Genomic DNA, 23,788 nt, shown 5'->3' with positions numbered 1-23,788 from the left:
CAGAATGTGATTGCCATCAGAGCAAAAATAATATTTAAAGAGAAGTAAATGACTGCACCATTGCACTCCAGCCTGGGTGACAGAGCGAGAGCTTATCTCTAAAAAGAAAGCAATAAAGTAAAAAATAAGGTGAACTTAGATACTTGAAATCATCTGGGATGGATGAAAAGCAGAAATCGTTCAACACTCCTCCACCTCCATTAACTCAATGCTTTCTCTCCCCTTCTGCCTTACCCCTGTCCCTAGGAGATTCTTTCCTTCTCCCTTAACCCTGTCCCTAGGAGATGCTACCTGAACCTGTGGTGACAGAGGAAGGGGTCAGGTTCTGCCTGTGAGAGATCCCAGAGATGGGGTAGGATGGCAAAGGTCTCTCTTCTTATCCCAACTTCATTGCCTAAAACCTATGTGTGACACTGAAAGAAAAATGATAAATATAAATGTGGTTATTTAATTATTGCTGTCATAGAAATAAAGCAGTCTTTCTACTAAAGCATCAGGAAATCCTAGAATAACAGAAATGACTGAAAGTGGGAGGGCTAGAGGTGGTTGTGTGAGGATACATGAGAATGTTTTAACAACTAAAAAGAATAAACACAAGTTCCTTGACCAGAAAGTTCCATTCTGGAGCTAGGAGGTGACTCTGAGAGGTCACATAGGACTTTGAGAGTCGTGGTCGTTAACAACCTAGAAATAAGGCTTTAGAAACAAAACAAAAAATTCCGACCAAAATAACTAATGCAGACGCTAAAGATAATATTGAATAACCTTCAACACAAAGACCGAAACACCACCATAGAATTTATTTTTGCTTTATTAACAATGTGGCTTACAATTATTTTTCAAGTAAAAAGGGTTTTTTTTTTCATTTAGAATAAAAATTAAAATATAACTCTGATATAGATTTTCATTTATTTACATGAAAACATATATACAGAATACAATCTTACAGCAAACCAAAAGCATGCCCTTCGTCCTGCAAATTTCAAAAGTAACGACGCCAATTTTTCCCTTTTATGCACCAAAAACATACACAAGATAGGAATCCAATTTCAATACAAACTATTCAAACTAGAATGCAAAACAGTGAAAGGGCTTTCAACATTCACGACGAGGGATAGCTGATGTTTCCAGAGATCATGCTGGCTCCTGTTTCGAGCAAGTGAGATGATTATTTTTTCTGTCATTTAAAAAAATTTGCCTCAAATTTTTCATCCTAAGGTGATTTTTAGCCAACGATTGTCCTAGAAGTTTCCTTTTTTCGTCAGTACATCTCTTCAGCCACACTCAGCCACACAAAAAGCACTGCTCTGCCTTGGTTAGGCAGCACGACCTTCATACTCACCAGGCCAAATTCCCATTACTTGGTGCCAACCATACAGAAGAATTACAGCCCCTTCCTCAAACAATATGGAATCGTTTGAGTTGTTATTTATCATTGAAACTAGAGAGGTTTTCAACCAAAATTCAAGGCAGTACTCTATGTCAGCAATTACAACTTTCAGGTAAATTACATGGGTCAAAAGTAGCACAATTTGATTTTATCATAGTATGTTTGGGGTATCTGCAAACCATTCTAGTGATAAGAGCTATAAGAACTGGTCAACTTAAGAATTCAACCACGTGAAAGGGACTAATTTCCAAAAGACTCTTAAACAGAAAAGGGCAATAAACAAAAGAATTACTGAATTATAATAGTTGCCAATACAGATTTCCCTTGCTATTTAATTATTGTACCAACGAGATATGAGCAGTATGGATATCTCGCTAACAATTTCTTCCTTAAACTACAGGTTTCTTAATTGACTATGTTTCCTTTCAAATAATTGCACATGTGATCACAGCTTTCTAAAGACAGAAGAGAGAGGAAGTGGAGCCTTGATTCGCCATCTTAATCCAAAAGCAGCAAAGATGCTCAAACCACAACAAAGATTTTTAACACTACTGGTTTTTTTTTAGTTCTATATACAGAAATAAATATAAATGGGTGTTCTATAAAATAAGTATGAAAACCCCTAGTGCTTCTAAAACTAAGCGGGGACAGCTCTTAGAAAGGGGTGTTTGGCATAAGATAGAGGGCAAATCTCAGAACTTGCCGTATACAACACTCAAAATTCTGTGAGATAAATTCGACACCCATCTTCAAAGGGCTGATCAAAATCAACCTCCTACAGAGGGCAGTAAAGGTCGCAGGGGCAGTGTTCAAGGCGTGGATCATTTTAACGTACTGAGGAACAAACCAAAACAAACACAGGAAATAATCTTTTGAATCTGATCAAATAAGGTAGGAGAACCCAGAAGCCGTGCAGCTCAAATACTGTGTCTGACCCAAACTTGGATCAAATGACTCTAATTTGGAAAGTGATGGATGAGTCCCCCACACTGTGAAGCTCTGTGGTGAAGTTCACTGTCTTTTGCTTTTGTTTTGAAAGGCGAAGAAGTTCTGTAATGCCAGTGGTACCCTGTTCTTTTTCTAGGTTGTTAGGTTTGTGTTTTTGTGGACAGGATATTTTTTCAACATAGTACGAATGCAGTCAAGAAGTGAGGAGCTGAAACAAGCTCCGTGAGTTTAGGGTGAGACTGAGCAATGGGCTGTCGTGGTTCAGGCTGAGGTGACGTCTCTTTCTCAGGGTTTTCAAACAGCGCAGACTGCAGGGTCCGCCGGGCCAGTTCCAGGAAGTTCCAAGTGGTGTGATGCCCACAGGACGTGGGCGCACTAAGGAGAGGACTTTGGTCCCAAAGGATCATCAGAGAGAGATGGAGAAGAAACGGTACCATCAAGGGAAGGAATGCGGGGCATCACTTCTTGGTGTTTAGACCATGATACTGTTGGCCTAGGGGCTATGGTGGCATCGGGGCACACATGTCAAATCCACTTTTTCTGCCAAAAGCAACAAGGACACACACAGAAAAATGCTCCATGAAATTGGCCCTATCTTTAAGACAGACGCTGGTGAGAGGTGAATCCTACAGAGCAATGAAAACACATTACAATTCTGTAATTGCTGCTGATGTGAAGTCCACCCGTCACGACGGAAATCCCCGGAGAATCCAAGCTCAGAAGGACACTGGCAACAGCTGGAGGAAAAGCACCTCCTTGGTCCTAAAATCTTTCTGAGCTCTCCTCAAGGACCGGAGAGATGGCATAGAGACAACTTTCATGGTGACGCCAGGCCGTGCCCTCTTGTGCAGTGGTCACAGCCATCTCCTCCCTGGCACGCGCACACAGAGTACTCACCCATGGTGACCGCGATTGCACAGAGAAACACTGAAGTTAAATTGTCAGGGTGAAGGATATGGACAGTCCTGGGCACTTGGCCTCATGGGAAGCAAACACTTTCCCCTGTGACAGTGGCCGTATCCTTCCTGGGCTCCTGGCGGGCCACAAACTCCAGCTCCCTGGGTGGGCTCCAGAGAGCTCCTGGAGGATCTCCTCCCTCCAACGCAGCACCTCCTCCTCCGTGCCACCACTGAAGAGGGAGACAGAAGGTGACATTCGTGCTGCAAGTCCTTGTTCTGTTGCGGCCACCACATTCCCTCATCCTCGTCTCAAATACAACAGAAACAGCTCAGCTTGAAAAGGCCACAGTGAAGGATCATCAAGGAGTTAGCGTGGGGAAAATGCCAAAGATCTGGAAATGGATGCCCTTTCCAATCGTTTGACAGTTTCACTCCATGAGACTTGAGCGTTTAAGGCCAAAAGCATGTGGCTGAGAAGGCAGGGGTGGAAAACCGCGGAAAGGTCAAAACTGGAGCTTAAAGGAGAGATGCCCAGGGCAAGCCAGCCACGGATCCCAGAGACATTTCTGTCGGGGCACAAGTGACACACTCCTCCCATCTGAGGTCCCCGGGCAGATGCATCAGCCAAACTCTAAAACTTGATTCTAGAAAGCGACTGCAGGGGAGACCAAAACGCCTCATCCATAAAATATGTGTTTTCCATTCTCCTCTGTAACCGTTAGAGTGTTAAGAAGGGTGAGCTTGAGCAATCACAGTTTCCAAAATCCCACCAAGAATCGTATCTGGAAATGTCACAGAAATGCAAGCAGCTCGTCAGCCCACCACAGAATTTTACTGGAACTGTGGACACTCTAGTCCAAGGGACAAGCTCAAGGTAGTTATGGTGAAAAAGCAGGAAGGGTGTGAAGCCTCTGCTTCCAGTGTCTGCTCAGAACTGTGGCAGGGTTTGGTTTCCTTGCATAAGTTTAAAAAGGCATCTTGGCAGCCACCACAGATGAACACTGTAGTCCACTGGGTCTGAGTGGAGATACGGAGTCACTCATGAGGATATGGAGATGGCTTCTGGTCCAAGAGGCCAGCCAACTCTTGCAGCCACAGCTTTGTCTGTACATGACCTGGCGGATTTCACACAACTGCCCAAGAAATTCCACAAGCAAACTCAAAGCCAGAAAGAGCTGCAGGAATGGCAGGGTCAGAACTGGGACCAGACCCTTCTTTTTCTTTCTTTTTCTCATTTTTGGCCAATCTGGATCTTTCTTTCCAGCATGAGCGGGATGAACGCGAGCGGGATGAATGCCAGCGGGAGATAGTGTGCTCACCACTGCGCCCTCAGTGTCCACACCTGTCGCTTCACAGGAACTGAGGTCCAGAGTGATAAGAAGTCACCCAAGATCTCAGAGTTAGTTCTCAGCAAAACCAGGGTGCCAAGTGGCTGCCTCCAGATTCAGGGCTCATGCTGCACTGTCCCTGGTGCATATGCAGCCAGCTGGGGCAGAACGAGACAGAAGGGACCCTCAGAGGGACTCCTGCTCAGTGACCTGCTGCAGTGATCCTTCTAAGCGGATGTAGCTGGTTCATGAAACGCTTCCCCCACATCTCTTTACCTTCCTGCTCTCTGAAACTAAGCTTTTCCTTTGATATATAATCCAACATTTGACTAAAAGTCTCACTCCCTGATCCAGCTACAATTAAACTACAACACTGGAGATAGTTGAGGTCTAGAAAAGACTGGGTAGAGTGTGTCTCTACAGATATTCTAGACTTCAATCAAAAACCATCCAGTTGGGCCAGGGCGTGGTGGCTCACACCTGCAATCCCAGCATATTGGGAGGCCAAGGCGGGCAGATCATTTGAGATCGGGAGTTCAAGACCAGCCTGACCAACATGGTGAAACCCCGTCTCTACTAAAAATATAAAAATTAGCTGGGCATGGTGGTGGGCACCTGCAATCCCAGCTACTTGGGAGGCTGAGGCAGGAGAATCACTTGAACCCAGGAGACAGAGGTTGCAGTGAGCTGAGATCGTGCCACTGCACTCCAGCCTGGGTGACAGAGCGACTCTGTGTCTCCGAAAACACAACAAAACCAACCAACCAACCATCCAGTTGCACGGAGATGCCTGCAGGCCTTCCTTCACTCTCTGTATTCCTAAAAGGCACCTCGAACAGAGGACAGAGCTTTAGCGTATCTTTTTATAAGGACGTCGCTGCCAGCTGCATTGCAGAAAGGAGCTGCCACCAAGATGAAACCGCAGGTGCCACTCAACCAGGGTCACACGCCTATCCACAGGAAACTGCATGTATAAATGTGCCCGTGTGATTACAGGAAACACGACGGCACGGGGTGAGGTTTCTTCCTCGGCGACATTCTTCTTTTACAAAGAATGCAGGCCTCACTTTAGGAAACCCTGCTCCAAGGGAGCTGCCGGTTTGGGGCGGGAGAAAGGCAAAATGTGGGCGAACCAAGAAGCTGGCCCACGTCCGGCAGGGTCTGACGCGTGACTTTAACTGGCACTCCCCAGAAGCCACTGCTGCTGTGCTTCGCTGCGCTTTGCAAACACAGAAACAGCTCACACGCCAGCAGAGGCAGGAGATCCTGGGCTTCTGGTTTTCTGGTGATACTTAGTGTCTGTACCATTTAACATATCCCGGAAAATCAAAGTTTCAGTCCTGGAAACCTTTACCAACACTGCATCCCACATCACGGGCCACCTCCCGAGGGGAGACTCAGTTGGCGTACTGGGCGTAGAAAGCCACTTTGACTCTCTCGATCTGGTGGCATAACTTGATGGCGGGCCCCAGCTTCAGCTCCATGCACTCCTGCACCGTCGGAAGGGTCAGAAGCAGGAGTGCTTGGCCGTCAATGTCCTGCAGAAAAAGACAGGCAGGTTAGAGACGGGGCAGTGTGCACCCGGGTACGCAGATGCATCACGGCAGGCTCCATCCCGGGGCCAAACCTGACAAGAGGATGCTCTTGTTTCATTCAATTCAGGGGATTGTTGGTAGAGATACCAACCCAGCTGGATGCCTGTTTAATCTTTGTGTTACTAAAATCTTTTTGCAGCTAGGCACAGTGGCTCACACCTATAATTCCAGCACTTTGGGAGGCTGAGGCTGGAGGATCGCTTGAGACCAGGAGTTTGAGACAAGCCTGGGTAATCCAGTGAGATATGGTCTCTACAAAAAATTTAAAAATTAGCTGGGCAGGGTGGTGCAAACCTGTGATGCCAACTACTCAGAGGCCGAGGGGGGAGGATCACCTGAGCCCAGGAGTTTGAGGTTGCAGTGAGCTGTGATCACACCGCTGCCCTCCAGCCTGGGCAACATAGCAGGAGCCTCTCTAAACAACAACACCACCACCACCACAAAACCAACAATACAAATACAAGAGCTTTTGGCTAAGGGCATTCTGGCTACTCTGAAATTCACATACCTACTGTGTTGGGTAGAAAGAGCTGGAACAGGAGGGTTGCTGCAGGAATTGCTTCCCAAGCTTATTGCCCCTTGCTGGGAGGGCAACTCACCCTCCACCCCAGGCAAGGCCAGGTCCTCCCTGAGCTATGCTGAGACTTCATCTGAGCGCTAAGCAAAGGAATCTCTACCAAAAGACAAGGCTCCCTCACCTCCCTGCCAAGGTCTGGCATTTCACCATCAGGATGGGTGAGAAGACGCTCAAGACAGATATGCCAATGACAGCACAGTTTTCCATACAGGAAAATACACACACACATACACACACACACACACACACTATTTACAGACACACACTGCCCAGAGCGAGGAGTTGCTTGTACACAGATCTGTTGCCCCACTGTGTCCTGCTCAGCCTTTCTCTACCTACACACAGGGCAGGAAGACACTCATTCAATGAACGTTCAGTTGAATTTGCTACAGGAGGAAGCATGCAGAGACCCACTCCAAAGCTCTAAGACCCTTCCACTGGACATCTCTGTCTCTTCAGCAGCTTGCTTCATATAGTAATCTGGTTCATTCACACAGATGTCATTTGACTGGACTTCTGCGTTTAACCACAATCCTCCTTCCTGTTTACCAAGACGAGCTCAATAGTCCAGAGGGAGTCACTGAGGCTCTAAGAGACTGCAGGCCCCGGGCAATGATGAAGATCAGTGGTACCATGAGAGCATTAAGTGAGCTCCACAAACTGGAATTTCTGCCACTTGCAGAAGAATTACGCCCAGGGCTGCCATAAGCCACAAGGACATTAATAGCCAAGCAAAAGCGTAAGATCATACGTCTCCAACAACACCTGTCGGTGACTTTCGCACAGGCGGCTTATTTTCTTAAACTAATGGTTTATTTAGCTGTCTTGAAAATTTCTAAAGCAAAAAGTCAAAGTGTGTATAAATGGTAGCCTTGAGCAGACTAATCTTCTAAGCAAGCGTAATTCATCATCTGATCAGATTCAAAAGACTAATGTTAAGAGCAGGAATAATTTATCTTCTGATCAGATTCAAAAGCAACAATATTCCCTAATAAGTATTGCAGCAATAAAAATGAAACATTAACTTTAAAAGTATCAATGTGAGTGTCATTTTTTATTTTTAAATTACAGATGAGCGCTAGCTACGATGTAAGCAACTTGAAGCCACGCTCAACCAAGACTCAAAGGTGACCTTATCAAACCACAAAGTAAACAGATCTGTCTTGTATACATACTGAAAGCAGGAGATAAACTATAGAAAACTGTCACTATATTTTCATGCTATGTTTGTATCATTTTTCCCTTTCTCTAGAGCGCTCATACATGTTATTTTACTTTCTTTTCAGATGCTACAGAAAAGGCTGATTGCAGCTGGGGGGATCTGGGAGTACTGTGAAATAGTGTTTGGCTCTAGGTCGCGAAGAAACCAAGGGGGCCTCTGGCCTGGGGCCTGTAGGCCAATTCCACTTTCAGAGCCAAATCCACATATAGTACATCAAAACAGACCAAGAGGGCACAGGCGTAGGGACTCAAAGTCTTCTAGGTACCATGGGCCTCATAAAAACACATTTTAAGTAGGCAGAGGGCTGATGTTCTATTCTGTGGATGTCATTAAACCGTGCACAGGTGGCTCAACCATTATGTTCAATGACATCCACAGAACAGGATAGAATAGAAATAGAACTTATTTTACTTTCCCAGGAAGTTTACTTTCCTGGTGAAAATTAATGCCCAGAAAAGCTAGCCAATCTAACTATGATCACACAGCAAGTTAGAGACAGTGTTGGAATGAGAACGGTAGTTTTCAGACATTAAACTTTGAAGGGAAAACTGTAGCTCAGTCTTTAACATCTGTACTTGGGCATGATGGTGATTCAATCACCACTGAATATCAGCACTAAAATATTCATGTAACTCTTTCTCTACAGAAAATTTCAGCGAAGGTGGCCGATGCATGTATCACATTTAAGTGCAGTTGCGCACACTCATTTATTTCCTTGCCAATATTTATTGAGCATCTACTAAGTGGCAGGCACTTGGCTGGCCTCTGGGGAATGTCACAGTGAACAAAGGAAAGGTTCCCTCTCTGGGCACCCCATGAATCTGAAGGATGGCAGACAAGTCAACAGACTATTAGGATACAGGGATATTAACATACGGATGCAGAGCTAAGGGCTCAAACAGGACAGGCAACCAAGCCAGTCTTACAGGGGTGTTGAAAGGGCTTCAAACTGAGACTTCAGGGACCAATAAGAACTATTAAGGCCAAGAGGGACTGAAAGAACGAACACCGCTAGTTCCCTGGAATGCAGAATTCCAGGAAATTGGGGAGACACCAAAGGTAAAATCATGACGAGCCCAGAAAGCCACTTTATCTGGAAGACTATTTTTTCTTTCAAGGATTATTTAGATAACAGCATACTTTGCAGGTGGTTTAGTTTTTTATAAACATGTTCCTATATAACTGAGAGCTGCTGGCAGATCACTTTTAATGTTCAACAAAGAATTCTCATAAATGGACTAATTGTAAAGAAATGAAATATGATGAGATATACGACATGCTTAGCACAGGGCAAAATTAAATCGATTTTGATAGAGCATTCAGGTGAGGATTTGGTAGTTCCTAATGGAGGTATTCAGGTCTAGAGAAGTAGAGAAAGGACAGCTTAATCTGGACTAAGCCTACAAACTATCCTGAAATTTTTTCATTAATGTCAATTGATCACTTGAGCTGTCTGCTTATTGCACTGTCTCTGACTGATGGAAGCCGAATGAATAGGTAAAATTTTATTTAGAGTTTTGTGTGTTCTTTAGTTATAGATGAGTGGATTTTTACTGTGTAATGTACAGGTTTGCAGCATTAAATTATGGAGTATAGATTTTTAAGCAGTTGCCATAACATTTCAGAAATAAAAGGCACAGATGCTGGTAATGGGGAGTTTATAATTTTTGCAAATGCTCCTGGTGATTAATAATAATCTCTGCATTTACAACGTTCAGAGCATGCGTACACATAGCAATGACCATGCTGTGCACAGGGATCTCATTCACATGCCAGTGAATAGTCTCTGGGTTCCTTCTAGCTCATTTAAAATCTCAGACAATGCCTGCAGTGACCTACTGGAGGCCTCATCAAATCAGAGCTGGAGTATCTGGGCTAAATGACGATGAACAAATTAGTAAAACTTAGTAATTAAAGGTCTGATGGGACAGAAGGAGACTCAAGTGCCCATGTACTTCAGACAGCCCAGTGGGCAATGACTTTCTATTCCAACAGGTGAACTTGCCTAGTGTGAAATGTGAAATTACACAGGAATGAGATGACAATAATGAAAGTCTATTTTTCTCCCTCGTAAGAGAAACAAGTAGGGATGAAGGGCAAGGCTTTTACTGATATTAGAAGGGCAACAGGACAAAACTCTGTCTCTACTAAAAATACAAAAATTAGCCAGGCATGGTGGCGGGTGCCTGTAATTCCAGCTACTCAGGAGGCAGAGGCAGGAAAATCGCTTGAACCTGGGAGGCGGAGGTTGCAGTGAGCTGAGATTGCGCCATTGCACTCCAGCCTGGGCGACAAGAGTAAAACTCCATCTCAAAAAAAAAAAGCAACTTGGAGAGCAACTTGATTCTACAAGGGAGACAGTGTTGGCAGTGTTCCATTTCCTACAAGGCTTAGCTTAGGGAAGGCATGAAACTTTTCTCTGGTGTTCTCAACTGGGCTTAGGAATACCAGAAAGGAAGACTCAATACTTTAGGCTTTTCCCCAAACCAGCTTTGTTTCACTTTCTTGCTTGTTACTGAGAACTTGTACACAGTGTAGACAGACACAGGAGCTAGTGACGTTTCAAGGTATAAGCCCTCATACCTAACCTGGAATCTAGAAATGAGAAATCTGCTCTTCATTCAGGCCTAACTAAACTTTTTTTTTTTTAATTGTGAAAACTAAGCATTTGAGCCTAAAAATAAAACCAAAACATTAGAGTAATACAGAATGCCACACCTCACTATCAGAAGGCGCCTCGCAGGGACTGAACCGGTGTATGCTGAATGCACACGGGGACCGACAGATACGCATCAGCGCAACCAAACCTGCGGGATCAGCACTTGTCATGGATTTGCATACAACGCTCTTCTCGCTGCAGCACTGTCAATAAATACCAGACAGGCAAAGTGCGGCACTGGGCAACACTTTGCACAGGATTTCAATCTATTGCTTTCTTTTTTGTTTTCAAGATGGAGATATGGCTTATCAATAAGCTCCCGATCACCCAAGCCCTTGCATTTCTTACAACTGTCTTTCTTTCCTGTTTGTGTGTTATTTGAAAGGACAAGCTCATCACCCAGGTTCTTTAGGTCTAAGGAGGCCTCTCCCTGGTTGCTTTTCAGAGTTGTCCAGACAGGAAGGGTGGCCAATGTCAGAAGGTCAGGAGGCAACTCTTTCTGCCTTCAATCATTCGTCTTTTTTATTTATTTATTTTTTTGCTTGCTTTTGAGATGGAGTCACTCTATTGCCCATGATGGAGTGCAGTGACACGATATCGGCTCACTGCAACCTCTGCCTCCCAGGTTCAAGCAATTCTCCTGCCTCAGTCTCCCAAGTAGCTGGGATTACAGGCACCCAACAGCACGCCCAGCTAATTTTTGTATTTTTGTATTTATTTATTTATTTATTTATTTTTTAAGTAGAGACGGGGTTTCACCACGTTGGCCAGGCTGGTCTCGAACTCCTGACCTCAAGTGATCCGCCTATCTTGGCCTCCCAAAGTGTTGGAATTACAGGCATGAGCCACCATGCCCAGCCTAATCATTCTTTCTGCATGATCTTAGCGGATGTCTGCAGAAGGTTCTAGTGGTCATCAGTAGGATGAAGTAATTCATCTCTTGGACTTCTTGGGACACAGGGGGAAGAACTTTGAATGACAATAACTACTCTTTTTGGGTGGCACTGGAGACCATTGTAATTTGCTTTCTTCGGTTCATTGCTGCATGAACTTGGGAGAAAAGCTGGGAAATTTCCTGGGTGCACGGGAAGTCACAGACCTTTTATGTTCTCAGATTTAATGTTTGAAATATCCTCTTTCTAGACTACTGGTTTGTATGATCTAAAAAGAGACTGAATAAACCTATCTTTAACTTATTACATGAAAAACAGTACTTTCTTTTTCAACATGAGGTCTTTGAACACAGATATTTATACCAGGACAACGCAAGAAACTTCAACAAAGTAAGCACAGAGCAGAGCAAGAGCCTGGAATTTTCTGCAAGGCCAGTGAGGCAAGATGCAAGGTGGTGTGTGTGCATCCTGTTTCCATGGCAACTTGTTTCCGTATTAATTTAGGGACAATGTAAATAAAAACCCTCTCTTCTTCCTTAGGACACAGCATCATATATCTTATGTTTTAGTTAACTATACTCATTTCATCTGCTGGGCTACAGACTCCTTTAAAATAGAAATTCTATCGACCGTTATTGCGTTTGTCCATCACCATACCATCATCTTAAAAACATTTTATGTAGAAAGAAGTGAGGGAGGTAAGAAAACAATGACGAAAGCAGCAGTCAGTACGACACACTGGCCAGCGGGCTTCCACTCTGGGCAGGCCAGGTGGATACACTGTTTCCTCCTTCTCCCACCAGGCCTAATGGGTAAGATCCACTGGCATTATATAGAAATCCACAAACAGAAGACTCTGGAAGGTGGAGAGAGGAGGGCAGACCGGCTAGGGGCGTGGGTCCCCAGCTGACAGCATGGTGCTGAGCTCTCTGGTTGTTTTGGTTGCTGTTTGTATGTGAGCTTCATGCACCTGAGACTTGGAGCTGAAGAAACTGCAACCCAGATTTGCCAAAAGGCACTGACAGGAGGCTCAACCAAAGCTGGCTGTCTGCAGACAAAGGCCTGGCCAAGGGGTGGCCCAGCAAGACAAAAAACTGAGACAGCAACACCTCTTTGACAGCTGAACATCACAGGGAGGGCTGGCCAGGCCCCGCTGACAGCAGCCAAGGCGGAGTGAGCCGCCCTGACTTTCAGCCTGGCCAGGTGGCAACTGAGCACCTCATCCTACCACCGAGGTGGCATCTGAAAGGGCCAGGCAGGGAACTGGGCCTCTTACCCCGGCCTGGTGGTAAAGAGCCCCCACTGCAGGGTCAGTGGAGATGGCAGGGGGAGCGTGGACTCACACCCCTCACCTGGCAGCAGCAGGCAGCTCCCGCTCCTGCTGGGTGGTGTCACCAGAGCCGGGAGAGTCACCCCTCCACCCGCACCGTGGCACTGGTGGGGCCAGTGAGAAGCAGGAATGAGGCTCCCTCTCTCTTTTCCCTGCCAGGCAGCTCTCAGCAGGGGCCTTGGAGGGAGCTGGGTCTCGCACACCTGCTGAGGAGTGCTGAGGAACCCCCGTGCAGGTGTCACGAGGAAGCCGGCTAAGACAGGAGGTTCCTTTCAGATCCAGAGTCTCAGCACATCAAACAATCGACATGCGGCAAGCCACCGTACCTGCTCCTGAAATATCTTGGCCAAGGGGGCACAGTCTGTCAGCTTAATGAACCTCACCACGTCGGTGACCGTCCACTCCAACGGGTTGCTCTCCAGAACCAGCCTCTCCTCCTCCTCTTGTTTCGTGTCCTGCAGAGAAAGGGTCGGAGGAGCTCAGCTGTGGCACAGTCAGCCGGCTGGGTCCTCTCCAGCACTCTCCAGGCTTCAGCCGCTCCTGGCCGGAAGCCACTGCCTCCCTTTGCTCCCTCACTGGGCACCTGAAAAAGCTGCACACCCTCTCAGTCCCTGGGCAAGTTCTTAGCTCAGTGATGATGCCCCTGCAATGACTCATGTGCCTTCAGAGGGAAGAAGGCAGGCACGGATAGTCGCTCTTGCATCCCTAGTTCAGGAAACCTTGGGTCTGCTTCTGAACGAAGCACCTCTGATTAGAGAAAAGAGGAGAAATACAAGGGGCACGTCCAAGCAGACACGAGAGAGTGTCCCCCAGTGTTTCTGTAATGATGGCGCCAATGGCCCTTTCTGCTGATCTCACACCACCCATGGGGCTACGGGAGACCCGAAACACTGATTAAATATTGTCAAACATCACAGAGGTGTCCTGTGACACACGGCAGTCACAGGACATGCAGGGAAGGAATTTCTGGAAACCCAGAGTTCAAAGGAACCCAAGGACTGTGCCCACCTCCTGACAAGCACCCAGGTGGCACTAAAGCCATCCAGGAAAGAGGCACTGTCTCCGCCCTGGGCACTCCATTCCAATGCTGAAAGGCCCCTCCGCCCACAGGTGAAGTGCCAGCCTTTGCTCCTGACTTGGGAATGAGCTAGAACAGCTGCTGCTGTTGGAGGTATTTTAAACGGGTTTCCCCATGTCGTGGCCCTGAGGTGTAACAGGTGTGCTTCTTCAGACCCAGCCGGAAGCCCTCTGCCCCCACGCCCAGGAATCACCTCTGTCCCCTCGGGCTTGGCCGGCGGGCACTTCTCCCCTTCCTCTGCTGAGGAGACGGCCGGCGCCCTGCGGCCCCTTCGTGTCCTCTCTGCGGGCGGCCGGCGTGCGGGCTCTGAGCCGCTCCGCAGGGTGACGGCCCTCCGGGGCCGGGCCGAGGGCACCTCCGCCGACGAGGTGTCCGTCTGGTCATCCCGGAGCTCAGAGCCTGTCTCCTCACTGGCGGTGTCATCGTCCATGGCTTCAGCATCCTCCTCTTCACTTTCCTGGGCCGAAGGAAAAGGCATTTAAGGGGCTGGTGGCAGGGGGGCCGGTAGCCGTGGCCTGGGCCCAGTGCAGACCACTTAGCAAGCCCTGTCCCAGGCAGTCTCTGAAATGGAGCCAATGGTCCCACCCGCGGGCCCTACGAGGCCCCTTCCCAGCCAAAGCAGCTGGACACGCTACATTTGTTTTCAGCAGGTAAGGAGGAGGGGGTTCTTCTTCGGTGTTTCTGACCATCCTGCCGCAATCTCCAGGGCCACCTCTGCTGTGAAGCAGCCATACTCGCCAGCCAGGGCCAGATGACAGCCACGGGCGGGCAGGCGCCCCGGGCAGAACATACCTCCCCCGAGCCTGCGGTGAGGTCCACAGCAGAAGACCTCCGTTTCTTCTGCACGAAGATGGATTTCCGTCGCTTCCTCCGCCTGGCGGGTTTGGGGTGTCCGCTGTCGGGGTTGCTTTCCCCGATGGGGGGCTTGGAGATCTTCTTTCTCTTTCCATAGTAATAGGCTGTAGGAAGGAAGATGAGAAACTTTTGAAGGCATAAACACACACAGACATGAACAGAGGGAGGGGAGAGAGGAAGGAGGGAGACGATTCTTTCATCTGATAACTCATTTGTGCCTTACAAAGTCATTCTGAGAAAACAGACCCACAGAAGGAGGGTCTTCTGCTGCTCAAAGCTTCAGGTCTGGAAGGTGTTCAGGCTGAACTTGGCCCCTCCCCAACGTTGAAGCCCAAACCCCCAAAGTGAGTGTATCTGGATGTCACTGACATTAATGAGGTCCTAAGAGTGGGGCTTGGTGTCTAGGAGAGACACCAAGGACCCAAGACCCAGAGGAGAGGCCCCATGAGGACACGGGGAGCAGGTGGCTGCCTGCAGGCCCAGGAAGGATCTCATCAGAAACCAAAGCTGCCAACACCCTGATCTTGGACTTCCAGCCTCCAGGACCGTGGGAGGTAAGTGTTTGCAGTGAAAGCTCCAGGTCTGTGGTATGTTGTTGTAGTAGCCAGAGCTGACTTCTGCAAAAGGTGAAAGAGACAAAGATGCCCACAGTTCCCACAGGAGTTTATCCCTGTCTGAACCCCAGACATTGCATACAGTGGTGGCAGTGACATCCATCGGATTGCTCTGACACCTGCTCCCAAGTCTGAATCTTGAGCAACTGGTCAGTCAGTAAGCACCGGGTGAACATCTGCTGGCGTGGTCCTGGCATGAGGGACTCCCCCAGCTCTTGGTCTGACCAAGACAAGTCGTGATCCTGAACACATGGGCCAAATTCACCAAGCACCTTTCCTCTTTTCAGAGTTCTTTCTCTATTACATCGTTGTGTGTACTTTATTCCCTTCTCATTTGGTGGGACTCACGTTACTTCTGAATTCTATAGCAGAGACACAGGTGTCTATCTTAATTCAAAAATTATTTATTGAACTTTAGTAGTGATTAATGTTTTTTATAAAAAAAATGTACCATCAACTAATGAAAACCACCACTAAGGATCCAGCATTCAATTACGACCCAGACGCCTACTCATTAACCAAAGGTTCAACCGTCCCACTATGGGACGCCCAGGAGCCACAAAATAACTGAATGCAGCTAAGGAACCTTTATCCATGAATGGGGTGGGCCAAAGGAAAATGGCAAATGCACAACCCCTGGTTTGCAGGGGCCCCTCTGCAGGGAGCATGATTTCAGTGCATTCTCACAGTGCTGGGCCGCAGGCTTCGTCCTCCAGGTAAGTCACCTATCCTTTCTGCACCCCAATTTCCTTGCTTACAAAATGAGACCATCAGGACTAACAAGCATAGGTTTCCTTCAGGCCTAAGGCCGTCTATGTCCCACCCCCTCCCCTGCATTTGATCACAGCACGGCATTTGGAAGCCTCACAGTAGCAGCCCTGTAACTCCCAGGAGGCACACCTGCTCCGGCAGCCCTGGCCTGTTCTCATCAACCTCTCAAAAGCAGCAGATGGCAGGAGAGCTTGGAACAAGGTCCCGTGTCCAGTTCTACAGGGACTGTGTTCCTCAGTGAGAAGGAATGAACTGGTGTGGACGAGCACTGCTTTGTGGCCATCTCCAGGTACAGGGGCAAATGAGCAAGCCTCTGTCCCCACCCAAACCCCAAGCATGCATGACAGGGCTAGGGCAGGCTGGCTTCTCAGAAGCCAGAGGCTGGGGATGAGAATTGGTTTTAGGGAATGCAGCCAAAGGTCAGTATGTGTTTGGAGCCTTAGAATGAGACTGGATGACCCCTGCTTTCCCAGTGCTCCACTCCACCAAAATATCGTTCTGGCCTCCTCCCCCTGGAGCCTCAGTTCAGCCCGTAGTAACATCCATTATAAATTAACCCAAAGGATCTTGGGAGTTAGGAGTTTTATCATATGAGGTCCAGAGACATCTCTGAGTTCATTCTGGCAGTGCTGAATGGGAGGTGTGGGGCCCTGCTCCTTCCCTGCCATGCCCAGCGTCCCGGAAGAACAGAGAAGCCCACCTGGCAGGTAAGCATTCACCATGCATGGCAAAGCCGAGCCCTCGGTCAGGCCTTTCTGACTCAGGGGCTGCTGTTTCCCAGTGAATCCCTCCCCTGGAAAAAGGTGCTGTGATGGAGAAACAAGCTCTTCCAGAACCAGGTGATGTGCCGGGCCGACACACCTGCGGGCCCTACCTGAGCGCCCCTGTGCACAGAATAACGGGGGCTCTGTGTGATCAGTGAGGGCACAGCTGACCTCCATTAGAAGGCAGAGTGGCAAGCAGACTGTGTGTGTCTGTGTGTGTGTTGTGTGTGTGTGTAGAAATACACTGAGAGGTAATAAAATACAACGAAAGTCACACTCTGAATAGCGTTTCAAGTACACTCAGATTCCTGGTTCCAGAACCCATGTTGACCAACATCACAAGTGATTGTGGCTCACAGAGCACTGGCCACACGGCCAGGCCCTTGTCACATCCCAGTTGGCTGGAACACGGCTGGCAGAGTCAACTTCCAGGTCACTCCCCCTTGCATTAGAGAGAACTGAGGGGAGATGCAGGAAACTCAGAACTGTGGGTCAGAGGGAGAGATCAGGGCGCAGGCACAGGAGGTGGAGGTGTCTGGGAGAGGCTACCACGGATGGAGATGGTCATCAGAAGGGAAGAAGGGCAGGGCTCAGGGGAAGCAGATGCCCAAGGCCAGAGATCCTCGAATGGGACTGGGGATGGAAGAGGCAAGAGCTGGAGGTAGGAAAGTGGGGACAGCTCTGAGTCCTGCATCCTGTGTCCTGGGAGAGAGGCAAAGCCAGCTGGCAGAAAAGAAAGTGATGGTGGCTTCTGAGTCCTCCATGGCTTTCCTGGGTAGGGGTGTTGAGGAAGGCGTCTAAACATGAGAAGCTGATTATGATGCGGATGTGGCCCCCTATCAGGAAGGGCAATGAAAGCAACATTACACTATCCCAGAGTAAGGACTGGGTTACTGTTACTGTTACTGTTACTGTGGTCAATTTTATTGTGCTCTCCTGGCATCCACTGAGCTGTAGAATCAATCAATCCACTGAAACTCATGACAGTACACACAGTTTCTTCTCTTCTTTTCCAAGGCCTACCAATGAAAATTCATCCTGTTTTAAATCGTCCCATCCCTCCGTATGTCAGGCTAAAAACACATGTATTTGCTACAGCAAATCTTTAAAAATCCTTCCATAGCAATTCCTATGGAAGACTAGTCAAAAGGTTCAAAAAGAAACAAGCAAATGAAACAAAAACCAAATACCTTATAGCGTAGTTTAGGCCTCTGGGCCCATGCATTTCTTTTTTTTCATTATTTGTACTTACTGTATTTGGTTTTGGTATGAATGGAGCAGTTCTCTGGGCAGTTTTCAGATACCAGCACAGGACTAAACAAATTTGGACAGCACTCTAGCTTTGCACAGACTCGGCGGCAGAAATTTGCAACTTGGTCAGATGTCCGTACGATTTTGACCACAGCCCTGTACGTTTTGCCTCTGTATCTAGAAAACAAGGTGGGGGAAAAAGCGATGGTGAGACCAGATTATGATTCAGACCTATTCTGTACCACGTATTTCAAAGGTAGCAACTTCATTTTCTAATGACAAAGCATATGGTGCACAGTTTTCCATGCTGTTTCTGTTATTTCTCAGAGAGATATTTACAAGAAATGCTCACTAGTGTGCTACAAATGTGTCACAACAGTGCTAAACTAGAATCCACTTCCATAAAGAACCCCCCATTTAGCACACCCTCATTTTGCTCTACACAACTTCATACCAAAGATGAGTGGTGCAGGGTACATACCTAACGGGCATGGCTCTCAAAATGAGGTTAGTGAAATCTAACAGGTATTTTCCTGTTGTTATCTTATTTCATTTTTGAAAAATGTGAGTGCATATGGGATCATGATTCTGCCTTGAAAACCATGCAAATTCAGAACACTGAAAGGATATCTTTGTCAAGATTGTGTATATTGTTGAAATGGGGACGATTTCCATTATTCATAAATGGCATCTGTGCAGAATGGTGATAGGTAAGCGAGGTCACATTTAAATGGAGAGAAACACAAAAAAAGAAAAAAAGAAAAAAAAAAACCATTAAAAATGCAGAGTGACTGTATGATTGGGACCTGGAAACCGAGTGAAGACCCCCAGCCTTGCAGACATTGGCAGCAAGTGACTTCAGTATAAACAGAATCGTGACGGCTCTCCGGTGGATGAGTGACAGTTAAAGGAAAAGGCTGCTGTACTCTCAAGTGTAAAGGAAGCAACGTGAAATGGTAATGCTGCTTGCCATACTCTGCCCATGCGGGTAACTGGCCACTCCTCTCCTCTAGGTTGGGATGGTGAAAGATTGCTCCAGGAACTAAAACTTGCTTCCACCTGCTCTCCAGTCCCCTCAGCAACCCCTCCATGGCTTCGGTTGCTTTCTCTGAAGCAGTAAATCGAATCCTTTCTGAACAAGCACACCTTCACTGCAATTCCCCACAGACTCAAATCTTGATTGAGTGATAGGTAGTGGATGAAATCATACTGCACCAAGAATGCGCGCCGGAATCAAAAGTCCTTCATACTCATCTCTATTTCTTATTAGACTGAGGTCTTTGGAAAGCTATAGTCTATTTGTGTATTAGGAAAAATAAGAGGGATTTCTCCAGTTAAATCTCCCCCGCAAAAGTGGTAAATCTAACTGAGGGGCCTCACGTAGGAGACCTTCATTCTCATTATGGATCGAACCATGTCCCTCCCAAATTCATATGTTGAAGCTATAACCCCCGATAGGACTGTAATTGAAGATGGGGCTTTCAATGAGGTTATTAAATCACATGAGGTTATAAGGGTGGGGGCCTAATCCAATAGGAGTGGTGGCCTTATAAGAAGATGAAAAGGCTGGGTGTGGAGGTTCACCCTTGTAGTATCACCACTTTGGGAGGCCGATGCAGGACTGCTGGAGCCCAGGGGTTTAAGACCAGACTACGCAGTGTAATGAGATCCCCATCTCTACAAAAAATTTAAAAACCACCTGGGCATGGTGGGGCATTACTGGGGAGGCTGAGAAGGCTGAGGCAGGAGGATTCCTTGAGCACAGGAGGTCAAGGCTGCAATAAGCTATGATTGTACCACTGTACTCCAGCCTGGGTGACGCAGTAGGGCCCCGTCTCTTAAAAAAAAAGAAGAAGGAGGAGAAGGAGAAGGAGAAGAAGAGTCACCAGGGGTGTACATGTACAGAGACTAGACCATGTGAGGGCAGAGGGAGAAGGTGGCCATCCACAAGCCAAAAAGAGAAGCTTAAGGAGAAACCAACCCTGGCACCTTCATCTTGGACTTAGCCCTCCAGAGCGCTGAGAGAATAAACATCATCGCAAAAGCCATGGGGCCTGTGGCTCTTTGCTGCACAGCCTGGGCTGACTGAGACAAGGCTCATTCCTCCAGTGGGGAGCGACAAGAACGGGGACTCCCGGACTGCCTATCTGCACCTCCCCACCACCCACACAGCAGCTTCTCCTGACCACGGATGCTGCCTGCTTGTAACTTTCCTTCTCAGTTCACATTTTCTAAGGATTCTCTGAGGTCCTCTTAAGCACTTTTCTCTGCTCTTAGTGGAAAGACTAATCTAGACTAAGGGGGTATGGAAGTTTTCCCAAAAACCTTTTCAACGCACTAGGAAAACGAGAGATCTGAAAATCCGAACGCCTTTTATAGTTATCCACAAGGAACTGATTTTATATATGGGAATCCAAAAACTTCAACAAACATTGCTGAAAGAGATGGCACTTTCTTGCCATCATATATAAATATCAAGCGCAATACTGCTTTCCTTAAACATAACTATTTACTGAAGAATAAAAATTAAGCTCCTCGCATCCCTCCCACACCCACCCACACAACAAAGAATTTAGAGTGAGACATGCTTCGGGAACCTAGCTATTGTCACTTGTTGTTCATCACTTTTAAGAAAAAGACTTTCTCTTGCCCCAAGAAAAACCACAGGTAATGAATTCGCCAACATAAAACTGGCAACCAGAGCTACAAAAAGCAGATTGGATGGGTTCTTGTTTTAAAATTAGGCACTACAGCCCTCATCCAAATATTTATGGGAATATGATATAAATAATGCCTGCCTGAAAACACAAGCACTTGAAGGTAGCTTTTAATCACCTTTGGCACATTTTTAAAACTATCATGGGTACAAAGTAATGGTCAGTTTCTCAGCTGGCAACAGATCATAGGTTTTTATTTCATTCACATATCACCAAGCTACTGAAATGTGAAATTTCAGCTTTTTAGGAATGTCTTTCTAAAGACTGGAAAAATACTTTTCCACTAATAAATCTTTTTTTTTTAAGTATCAACGGCAAAAAAATTAAGAATTAAATTCCAACTTGTACTTTATATCTGCATATTCTACTAAATGTACTTCGTATTCATTCAGGGTCTATGTTTCATACCCCAGCCCCTGGGTGTTTCTTTTTCTTCAATTTCTCTAACGGGTCCAGCTTGACTTTCCATGTAGTGAGAACTAAAAAGTAATCTTCTGTAGATAAGATCATGCTTGAAATTCTACAGCCCCGAACGGCTGTTGGTTTTCCTAGGCCCTCCACTGACCCTATGTGTAGAGACTCCCCTCTCCGTGCCTTTGAAGAGCGACTCCAGGACCCACATTGGGGCGGTTCTTGCTTATTGCTTTTGTTGCATTTTCAAAAAATAAAAATTAAAATTAAAAAAACAGCACAACTGGGAACACGGTATGTTCCTCGTGTTGTGGGAAATGGAGAGTGAAAATGGGATATGTAGAATAAAAATGCTTCACAGCTACATTTTCCCTTGCAGTTTTCTCCACTATGAGTTTGGTGGTCCTACAGCTTTGTTGGAAAGAGCTCACTATCAAGATTCTTAGAGTCCCTAAAAAAACAAAATAAAGAGACATAAGAATGCAGGAAGAAATGTGCAAGCCAGGTCAGATGTCAAACTGCAGAACGAGGCTCAAAGATGAGATGCTCATCAAACCTCCAGGTGACAAGGCACACACACGCGGTGCCACACTGGAGGGAGGGAGGAAGGGAGCGGTTATCTGGGGGAAACAGAACCAAGGTGGCTTCATTTTTTCTTCCTAGTTTGGGATGATTTCGTGGAAGCAAGTGTTTCAGTAAAACCTTTCACAATAGGGAAAAGCCCATCTGAAGGTATGAAGATTTAAATTACAGCATTGTTTAAAAACAGCGGGCTCTTTTTCTCTTCCCTGCCCTTCCTGAACAATTCTGTTTAGAAGCCATGGCAGTGGGGGTAGAGGGGACTGAGTAAGGATGGGGCACAGGCTGGGGAGGTGGCGGATGACGTGCTACCTAGACCCCTTCACTGGGGAGCTTGCTGCCCCAGCTGCTGGGAGGGAGCCTTCAGTTGTGGCCCTTTTATGTTGTTTGTTTGTTTTTTTCTTTTTTTGGTGAGAGAGGGTCTCGCTTTGTTGTCCAGGCCGGAGTGCAGTGGTGCAACAGTTCAGCTCACTCAACCTCCGCCTCCCCGGTTTCAGTGATTCTCCTGCCTTAACCTCCTGAGTCATTGGGACTACAGGCGCCCGTCATCATGCCTATAGTGGTCATTTTTTTTTTCTTTTTTTTTAAAATTTTTAGTAGAGATGTGGTTTTGCCATGTTGGCCAGGCTGATCTTGAACTCCTGACCTCAAGTGATCTTCCTGCCTCAGTCTCTCAAAGTGCTGGGATTACAGTTTTTAGCCACTGTGCCCAGCCCCCTTTAGGGTTCTGCAAAAAGCTGCCTTGGCCCTGCCCTACCTGGGAGGGCCCCAACCAGGGACTGACTGTGGAGGAAGTAAAAAGGTCACTGGAGCCCAACTCCAGACAGCCATGAAGAGCCTTTAACCCCAGAGGTGCTGCGGGTGCCTGCCTGGCCTCACTGTGGGATGATCTCTGTCTACACAATCCCACTGCCTTCCCCTCTCTTCCAAAGGCATTGGTCCCAAGGGCCCTCCTTGATGAAACCCGTCTTGGAGAAACCCACCAGGGAAAGGCATGGAAGTTGGGGCGGGACGCAGGGAGGAGGTCGTCGCATGTGGGGACAGCAGCAAGGTGCGTGAGGATACTGGAGTGATGCTGAGGCTTGATGAAATGAACAAGTATGCCAAAGGTGGAGAGCACAGGCCAGGTTTCCACTGTCAGAGCCGGAGTTGCAAGTATAGGGAAGGAAAAGTCTAAGATGAACCCTGGTGTGCTGGACTGGAACTGGAACCTACGTTCCACCATGAATGCGAAAAAAAGGGTGAACACAACAGGCCCAAGCTTTTCTCCTTAGAAAAGCCCACTTATGGGCAGATCAAGAGGTCAAGAGATTGAGACCATCCTGGCCAACATAGTGAAACCCCATCTCTACTAAAAATACAAAAATTAGCTGGGCGTGGTGGTACACGCCTGTAGTCCCAGCTAGTCAGGAGACTGAGGGAGAATCACTTGAACCTAGGAGGTGGATGTTGCAGTGAGACGAAATTGCATCATTGCACTCCAGTCTGGCAACAGAGCAAGACTCCTTTCAGAAGAAAGAAAAAAAAAATACAGGTACATCCCTAATTTGAAAATCTGAAATTCAAAATTCTCCAAATTCTGAAACTTTTGAGTTTCAACATAATATAAGTATACTGCAAGTATTCCAAAAGCTGAAAAAAGATGAAATCCAAAACACTTCCGGTCCCAAGCATTTTGAATAAAGGATATTCAACATGTGTTTGGGGGTGATGAGGCTTAGGCTTCCAACTTATCCCAAATCAATCAGGAGAAAGAATAGTACCTTTATTCTGTACTTCCAATATTTCTGTAAGTTTGAGATTGCTTCAAAAATGCTTAGAAATAATATAAAGGCATGTAGTCATATAATGACTCAAACTATACTAAGCTGACTCTACAACAGACTTTCTACCACATGAGTATTTCT

The 23,788-nt window shown here is 46.8% G+C and overlaps 1 protein-coding gene across 6 annotated transcripts in view; it reads right to left on the bottom strand.

Moving 5' to 3' along the window:
• Window positions 1-793: 793 nt before the first annotated feature.
• SFMBT2 (Scm like with four mbt domains 2) overlaps window positions 794-23,788 on the bottom strand; it is a 254,395-nt gene continuing 231,400 nt past the window's right edge. For all 6 annotated transcript variants that reach the window (XM_021943027.2, XM_021943028.2, XM_009213935.4 and 3 more), the window contains 5 exons: window positions 18,176-18,351; window positions 14,712-14,878; window positions 14,113-14,376; window positions 13,168-13,296; window positions 794-6,103 (listed from right to left, as the gene is read on the bottom strand). In XM_021943027.2, coding sequence (XP_021798719.1) covers window positions 5,963-6,103; window positions 13,168-13,296; window positions 14,113-14,376; window positions 14,712-14,878; window positions 18,176-18,351 — 877 coding nt within the window. In that variant the 3' untranslated portion in view covers window positions 794-5,962. The remainder of the gene's footprint in view (window positions 6,104-13,167; window positions 13,297-14,112; window positions 14,377-14,711; window positions 14,879-18,175; window positions 18,352-23,788) is intronic.

Source organism: Papio anubis, chromosome 11 (genome assembly GCF_008728515.1).
Source record: "Papio anubis isolate 15944 chromosome 11, Panubis1.0, whole genome shotgun sequence".
Lineage (NCBI taxonomy): Eukaryota > Metazoa > Chordata > Mammalia > Primates > Cercopithecidae > Papio > Papio anubis.
The sequence above is the reverse complement of the archived record's forward strand: the minus strand, read 5'-3'. Positions and strand labels throughout refer to the sequence as shown.